The sequence below is a fragment of the Lolium perenne genome, chromosome 1 (genome assembly GCF_019359855.2).
Source record: "Lolium perenne isolate Kyuss_39 chromosome 1, Kyuss_2.0, whole genome shotgun sequence".
In the NCBI taxonomy this organism is placed as follows: domain Eukaryota; kingdom Viridiplantae; phylum Streptophyta; class Magnoliopsida; order Poales; family Poaceae; genus Lolium; species Lolium perenne.
In genome coordinates, this window is record NC_067244.2 from 87,188,378 (window position 1) to 87,196,996 (window position 8,619).

Consider the following 8,619-nt stretch of genomic DNA (forward strand, 5'->3'; position numbering starts at 1 on the left):
GTGGAGAGGCCAACGGCTAGATTTCACGTTGACCGAGGCGCACACCGTCTGCATGTTGTTGACCGTTGGGCTCGACGTGACCGCTAACGGCTAGTTTAACGGCTATTCAGCCGGTGACGGCGCAGATCTCGACCGTTGATTGCGGGGCGGCGATTCCGGGACAATTCAACGAACAGATCTCATCCTCAATCTGAGCGAGTGCGGGCGGTATAAAGGGTCGCCCCTAGGATTAGGGTTCAACACTCCTCCGCATTCATCCCCCATCTTCTCTTTATCTCATCTTCATTCCACACTCCACACGCATCCATGGCGGCGAAGGGTTGGGGCAAGTCGAAGGTCACGCGGGAGTCTCTCCTCCCGTACGTCGCCTCCGGAGTCATCCCGGAGTTCAACCAGGAGCGATGGCGGGTTCCGCCGGCGAACGAGACGGAGCCCCTCCCACGGCCCGGGGAGTTCGTGATCTTCATGAGCTTCCTCGATCGCGGGTTCGCTCTCCCCACCTCCGATTTCCTCCGGCAGTTGCTGGCCTTCTACAGCATCAAGGTTTCCGACCTCGGGCCGCACAGCGTCCAGCAGATTTCTCTGTTCGTGGCGCTGTGCGAATGCTACTTGGGCTGTCCGCCCTACTTCCCGCTGTGGGTGTCCATCTTCCACGGGCGGGCGACTCGGGCCAGCAAGAACAGCGAAGCACTCATCCCGAACGGGGGGATCACCTTCCAGGTGAAGTCCGGGGAAAGCTTCATCGACATGGCGCTCCCCAAGAAGGCGCGATCGGCTGTGGCGTCGTTTCTGGTTCTACGCCAAGGAGTACACTCCCCCGGGCGAGGTATGCATTCCCCAATACAGTCCCGAGCCGAGCGTCCCGCGGCGCCTCAATGTCCGGTCGCTGCCGCGCGAGCAGGAGAAGGTGGTGAAGGATATGCGCCAAGCGATCCAGGCGCTAAAAGATGACGGCCTGACGGCGGTCGACATGTACAACTGTTGGCTTGGCCGGCGGCTGATCCCCCTGCGGTGCCGAGCTCACCCCATGTGGGAGTACCGGGGACAGAACGACCGCACCCGGTCGACGGCGACCGAGTGGGACGAGGGCGAGTACCGGAAGGCGCTCGCTAAGATCACCACTGCCACCTTTACTTCCTTCGAGGACGGCTTGCAGCCCTACACCGAAGACACCCCAGCGCCTCAGGTAATGCTTCGCATGGCGACTTCGCACGGCTTAGCCGCGCTTCTTCCTTTCTGACTTGTTCCTTTGATTCGATTGCAGCGTTGGCAGAAGATCGCAGACCACCTCCCTCCTCTCGCCGGAAAGGAACCACCGGAGATGACCGAAGGCGAGGAGGAAGAGGTCGACGAGGAGGAGGAGCGCACCGAGTCGGACTCGGAGGCGCGGGACTTCATCAGACTCCCGCGCGGGTCGAAGAGGGGTGCCGAGTCCTCGTCCCCAGGGCGCGGGCCGAAGAGGAGGCGACCTCCGTCCGGAGGACAAGGCGGAGCCCTCCAAGGAAGGGGCCGAGCCGCTATCGAAGCGACTGCGCCCCACTCTCTGGAAGGGTCCATGAGGCTTCGGCGTCCCTTGAAGGACGCGATCGATGCGGGAGCTCGGGCCGGTCCGGGCGTAAAGCGATTCCCACGGTGAAGTAAGTATTTCTTGTCGAATTTATCCTTCTGCGATCGGACTGAGTGTCGACTCACCTCGCCTCTCTGTAGGTCCAAGAAGAAGACCTTGGCGAAGCCGCCCGCGGCCGGGGTGGCGGCCACGAGGGCGGCCGAGGCAAAGAAGAAAGCCGCGGAGAGGAAGGCGGCGCCGTCCGACCTTGGGGGTGCGGGGTCGGCTCCAGAAGAGCCCGCCGCCGGGAGTCAAGCGGAGAAGGAGAGCATTAGCCACGTCGAGCCCATCGCCAACGTTTTTCCTCTACCCAGCATGGCTCGCGGGGGCATGGCGAGTGCGGCGACGGGTCCGGACGTTGCTCCGCCTGTGGTGGAGGAGGAGTCGACTGACATTGGATCGACCGAGGGGCAGAAGGCACCCGAAGTTGAAGAGGACATCGTCGAGGAGGGCGGCCTGTCGGAGCCATCGAAAGAGCGCCGGTCCAAGGCCGCCAGGGACCGCGCCCCGCCCGGTGACACCGACACGCGGACGGGCGAGGTTCCGTCGATCGAGGCGGTGATGCGAGCGGACGGGGCGACCGAGTCGCGTCATCCGCCGCCGTCTTCATTGACCTTCACCGAGCTCCACACGGCGCTTGGCGAGGCGCATGTGGTAAGTGTCGCTGAACACGTGGCCTAGTCACCCCCAGTCCCCGAGGGTCGACTTGGTCTGAAAGGGCGAGTCGAGTCTCTATTTGCTTTTTGTTTGTTGACCTTGGCATTTTTGTTTGGTTTCCGTAGGCGGAGATTAAGCGGCTGACCGCGCTTGTGGAGGAGGCGGCGCAGAAGAACCGGAAGCTGATTGCCCTGGGCAGTAAGTCATGCCCACTCGCCGTCCTCATTCAGTGTCACTGGCCCGGGCGTTCGTTCTCACCGTTTCCTTTTCTTGTAGCAGAGGCGCAGGCAAAGGCTCTTGCCGAGGCTCGGGAAGGGTTCGTCAAGGAGTCCTTCTACCGTGAAGCCGAGTTCCGGGCGCAGCAGGCCGAAGAGGCCCGGAAAAGGGCGAAAGCGGAGGTGGCGGAATTGACGAAGGTCCTGGAGCAGAAGGGCCGGGAGCTGGAGGACGTCATCACCGAATACAAGGTGAAGCTGGAGGCCGCGACTGATGCGCGGAACTCTGCACGTGGGGCTGCCGCGTCTCTGCGGGAGGAGGTGGCGGCCTTGAAGCAGCAGCACGCCAAAGAACTTGCTGCGGAGAAGGAGGCGTCCGAGGGCATCGTCTGGCGGTGCAGGCCGAGAAGACCAACTTCGAGGCTTTCGTCAGGGAGATGTCGCGGCAGATTCTTGGTAAGTTCTTGTTGTCGCACTTCTTGTTTTATTTGCCGGCGGTTTGAGTATCTGAACACGGCGAGTCGGCCTCGGGGGTCAGTCCCCGAGCGTGGCGAGTTGGCCTCGGGGGCCAGTCCCTGAGCGTGGCGAGTCGGTCTCGGGGGCCAGTCCCCGAGCGTGGCGAGTCGGCCTCGGGGGCCAGTCCCCGAGCGTGGCGAAGTCGGCCTCGGGGGCCAGTCCCCGAGCGTGGCGAGTCGGCGTTGAAGGGGAAGTTCTCATTTTTCCCTTTTCCTTGTGTTGTTGACTGCAGGTACGTGCGACTTCGTGGAGACGGCGACTCCACGGGAATGCCTGTCGACCGCGACCGCGCGTATCATCGCCTGCGCGGGGGAGATACTTGCCGCGCTCCGGTGCACGAGCCCGCGGGAGGTGATTCCGCGGGACACGCCATCCGTCTTCAAGGCCGTGTCCAACATTCCGGCTGTTGTTGGCGGCTTCGTCGCTCTTCTGCCGCGTTGGCATTACCATGGCTCGAGCATGGTGCCGGCGCATTACTACGAAGGGTTCGACGTGGAGGAGGTCACCGCTGGCTTCCCCTCGGAGGCCGGGGAGTTCGATGTTGCCGAAGTGCTGCGGCTGATGGATGCGGTGCGCCCCTTCGCCGACCGAGTGCGGCGACCGCGGACTTGGAGACTCATATCCCCAGCCAAGCGGCTCCTGGTGACGCGGAGAAGGAGCCGGGCCCGGTGGACTACCCCGCGGAGCGCCTCTTCCATGCTGCTGCCGCCGGCTCGCTGTCTACATATCCGGTCGTGGTGTACACGCCGAAATTTCGTCACGGCGATGACGGCGTCGAGCCTGTCGTAGAGGGGGCTCCGGGGTCGTCCTCGTAGTTTCCTGAGTACCTGTGTAAGAAGTAGCTAGATTTCCCGCGAGCGGGTGTTAGTTGTAAATAGAATGATGACTTTTGCTTAAATGTGATTCGGTGGTTGCTTTTGCATTATTTGAGACGGCGATGCATTGGAGTTGGTTCCGACTATCCATGGCCTTCAGGTCAGTCGCCTTGCGACCCCAATGAAGGCTATCGACTTGAGTCTTTTCCTTTTCGAGCTGGGCGTCCCCGATCGCGATACGTAGTCATTATAGTACGAATAGCAGCCTCATGGGTGGAGTAGTGGTGTGGTGTAGTTTGCGCTGTTCGGATGTAGCGCGCCACTCGTCGTGGCTCGGTGAGCCGATCGCTAGGCGACTCCAAAGGGGATCATTGCGGGCGTATTTTCCTTGGCGAGCCGCGGGTCCGTTTTGCGGGGTCCCTAGTCAAAGTACTTAGCCACGCAATTCGCCAACCTAAGGTAGAGGAGGGCATTGGTGTGCTTTATAACGTAGCACAAGGCGGTCGCCGAGGCCCGTGGGGCTGGCCGAGCGTGCGGCCTGCTGTGGGTTCCAGTCGCCGTTTTCACCCGATGGCGTGAGAGATGGTGGGTGACCGGGCCTGGTGTTGCGCCTCGGTCACGCCGCCATCCCGTGTTAGCCCGGCTACTTGGCCGATCGTGGACTTCTCTCTTCCAGCAGCGGCGACCGGAGGTCTCTCAGTTCCTAGTCGCTTGTCGCGGCGACTAAGCCGGTATGTCCCGGGATGAGAGATGACGATATTTGGCGGGTGAAGGAGAGGTAGTCGGAGCTTGAGATCAAAAAATGGTCGGCGATTTTTATTACCCTCTGAATTTTCGGATTACATTTTTCCCTTAGGTATAGAACCGCGGAGGAGGTTGATGTTCCAGGGCGCTCCACCTCTTTAGTGAGCGGCTCGCCTTTGTCGTCCTTGCGGACGTCGATGAGGTAGTAGGAGTCGTTGCCGAGTACGCGGCTGACGGCGAATGGTCCTTCCCAGGGCGGGGACAGCTTGTGCATCCCTTTCTTGTCCTGGATTAGCCGGAGTACCAGATCGCCGACTTGGAAGGAGCGACTCCGAACGCGGCGACTGTGGTAGCGACGGAGGTCCCGCTGGTAAATGGCGGTTACGGAGAGTGCGAGGTCTACGGCCTCGTCGAGGAGGTCGATGTCATCTTGGCGAGCTCGCTCGTTGTCTTCTTCGGCGTAATTGGCGACCCGAGGTGAGTCGTAGGCGATGTCCGTGGGCATGACGGCTTCGGCGCCATATACCAGGAAGAAAGGCGTGAAGCCGGTTGACTGTTAGGCGTTGTGCGGATGCCCCATAGTACTGAAGAGAGCTCCTGCGCCCAGCAGCCGGCTGCGCGCTCTAGGGGCACGACCAGGCGTGGTTTGAGTCCGTGCGGGATGCTCTGGTTTGCCCTTTCGCTTGGCCGTTCGACTCGGGGTGGGCGGCGAGGCGAGATCGAGTCGGATGCCCTTTTCTTCGCAAAAGTCAGCCATCTCCCCTTTGGCGAAGTTGGTGCCGTTGTCGGTTATGATACCGTGAGGGTAGCCGTACCGATAGATGAGCTCGCGTAGGAACTTTGTGGCCGTCTTCCCGTCGCACTTCTTTATGGGCTTTGCTTCTACCCATTTGGTGAACTTGTCCACCGCTACCAGGAGGTGAGTATATCCGCCGGGGGCCGTTTTGAATTTTCCCACCATGTCCATGCCCCATACGGCGAAGGGCCAGGTGAGGGGATGGTCTTCAATGCCGATCCCGGCATGTGCGACCGGCTTGCATGCTTTTGGCACCCGGCGCATGAACGGACAAGGGCGATTGCGTCTTCGTGGGCTGTTGGCCAGTAGAAGCCGTGACGAAAGGCCTTGGCGACGATTGACCGCGCGCTGCGTGGTGGCCGCAGTCCCCTGCGTGGATGTCGCGCAGAATGTTGCGCCCTTCCGCCGTGGTGACGCATCGTTGGAACACTCCCGAGACAACTGCGCTTGTATAGCTCATTGTTGATGATGGTGAAGGACTTGCATCTGCGCACGATGGCGCGTGCTTTGGTTTCATCCATCGGCGGTGCTCGGCTCTCGAGGTAGCTTATGTATGGCTCGGTCCACACGGTGCTGTCGACGGCGAGTGCGCCTAATGCGGAGTCGGGAGCAGGTGGCTCGGCAATGTCCAGATCGCGCGGTGCGCGCACCGAGGGGTGGCTGAGGATGTCCGGGACGACGCCGGAGGAGGTTGAAGTCGCTTGGACCCGATTACGGCTAGCGCGTCGGCTTCTTCGTTCTTGCGCTGTCAACCCACTCGACGACGTGACCGGCGAAGCTAGCGCCGGCTTGGTCGACGGCGCGTTTGTATGCGATCATGTTGGCGTACGTGGCGTCGCAGTGCCGGAAGTTTGGCTGGCGACTAGGTCGGAATCGCCGAGGCAGCGCAGCCGTGTTGCGCCCATCTCTTTTGCGACTCGCATGCCGTGCGGGAGCGCCGCGTACTCGGCCCTGGGGTGGGTGCCTGGCTCGAATCTGGGGTGCCGGACGTACGTCCCTGTGTCGCCCGTGGGGGATGGGAGGACGACTCCCGCGCCTGCTCCTTCGAGGTTTTTAGAACCGTCGAAGTGCAACGTCCAATGTTTGAGGTCCGCGGGGAGCGTGGCTGCTGGGCCTCTTCCCAGTCGGCGAGGAAGTCGGCGAGTGCTTGAGATTTGATGGCGTGGGGTGACTGGTAGGTGATGTTGTGGACGCCGAGCTCGACTGCGCACATGGCGAGCCGGCCCGTTGCGTCGCGGTGGCGGATGATGTCGGCGAGTGGTGTTGAGGCGACTACCTTGATGGGGTGCTCGTGGAAGTAAGGGGCCAGTCGCCGCCGGGGCCCCGAGGACGGCGTACACCAGCTTCGGTAGTGTGGATACCGTTGCTTGGATTCGATTAAGGCTTCGCTGATGTAGTAGACCGGGCGTTGTACCAGTTGCTCCCTTCCTTCCTCCTTCCGTTCGACGACCATGACTGCACTTATAGCGCGGTTCGACGCGGCGACGTATAGGAGCATGGTTTCTTTGGCAGCGGGGCCGCGAGGATAGGGGCATTCGAGAGGGCGTGCTGGAGTTCCTCTAGGGCCCGCTGCGCCTCGTCTGTCCACCGGAATGATTCCGACTTCTTGAGCAAGCGGTATAGTGGCATGGCCTTGTCTCCGAGCCGGGGTATGAAGCGGCGAGGGCGGCGACTCGACCGGCGAGTTTTGCGCGTCGACTAGGCATGCTGGCTGCTTGGTGCGCATGACCGCCAGTGTCTTCTCCGGGTTAGGTTCGATGCCTCGCTTGGAGACGACGTAGCCTAGCACTGTCCCGATGGAACCCCGAAGGTGCACTTCAAAGGGTTGAGCTTGATCTTGTACCGCCGTAAGTTGGCGAATGTTTCGGCGAGGTCGCTGACGAGGTCGGTCTGTCGAGTCGATTTGACCACCACATCGTCGATGTAGACATGCACGTTGCGGCCGATCTGGCTTTCTAAGCAGCTGTTCATGCACCGCTGGTACGTTGCTCCGGCGTTCTTGAGGCCGAAGGTCATGGACGTGTAGCAGTAGGCGCCTAGGGGTGTGATGAATGCAGTCTTCTCTTGGTCTTCCTTGGCCATCTTTATTTGATTGTACCCGGAGTATGCATCAAGGAAGCATAGCGACTCGGACCCGGCGACCGCGTCGATAATCTGGTCGATTCGCGGTAGGACGAATGGGTCCTTGGGGCACGCGTATTTGTTGAGGCTTGTGTAATCGATACACATTCGCCACGTCTTGTTCTTCTTTAGCACTAGGACTGGGTTTGCCAGCCATTTCGGGTGCTTGATTTCTATGATGAAGCCGGCAGCGAGCAGCCGGTTTACTTCTTCGGCGATTGCGCGTCGCCGTTCTTCTCCCACGGGGCGCATTGCCTGCCTAACGGGTCGCGCGGTGGGATCGACATGTAATTTGTGCTCAGCAAGTTCTCTCGGGACACCTGGCATGTCAGATGGTTTCCATGCAAAGATATCTCGATTCTCACGGAGGAACTTGATGAGCGCGCTTTCCTATTGGGCGGACAGGCCCGTCCCAATGGTAACTTGCCTACTTGGATCGTTTTCTACAAGATCTACTTGGCGGGTGCCTGCTGCGGCCTTGAAGGTTGCTTTGCGGACGAGTCGAGCTCGGTTGGCTTCTCCAGGATGGCGGGGTCGTTGCGGTCGACTGGGTACTTGGCGAGCTCGGCGGAGTTGTCTTGTTCGTCGGCGATGACGGCGTCGGCGAGCTTGGCGCTGTCGTCCTCACATTCCAATGCCATCTCCGGGTCGCCATGGACGGTGATGACGCCTCGAGGCCCTGGCATCTTCATCATGTTGTACGCGTAGTGTGGGGTCGCCATGAAGCGGGCGAACGCTTGTCGGCCGAGTACGCAATGGTAAGAGCTTTTGAAGTTCACCACCTCGAACGTTATCCGCTCGGTACGGTAGTTCACGGGCGTGCCGAAGGTGACCGGCAGCGTCACCTTGCCGATCGGGAAGGCCTTCCGCCGGGGACGATGCCGTGGAACGTGACCTTGGTGTTCTCAAGGCGTGAGTCCGGCAGGCCAAGCCGCTGGAAGGTGTCGTAGTACATGATGTTGATGGAGCTTCCCCGTCCATCTGGGTTGTAGGTAGCCAGTAGTCGGCGACCTTGGGCCTGCCGACTAGCGCCCCCCGCCCGGGGTACTCGATGCGGGGGGCGCGATCGTCGCGGCTCCTGGTGAGGCTGAGCACGGACCAGTTGAGCCACCGGGGGACGTCCGAAAGTAGGACTGCGTGTCCCGCCAC

At 61.2% G+C, this 8,619-nt stretch overlaps 1 protein-coding gene across 1 annotated transcript; it reads left to right on the top strand.

Annotated features, from left to right (window-relative positions):
- The first annotated feature begins 780 nt into the window (after positions 1-780).
- On the top strand, positions 781-5,945 carry LOC127333733 (uncharacterized). Its single transcript, XM_071822630.1, has 3 exons — positions 781-1,186; positions 1,265-1,424; positions 5,827-5,945. The coding sequence occupies exons 1-3, from the start codon at positions 920-922 to the stop codon at positions 5,943-5,945; spliced, it is 546 nt and encodes a 181-aa protein (XP_071678731.1). The 5' UTR covers positions 781-919.
- The last annotated feature ends 2,674 nt before the right edge of the window (positions 5,946-8,619 follow it).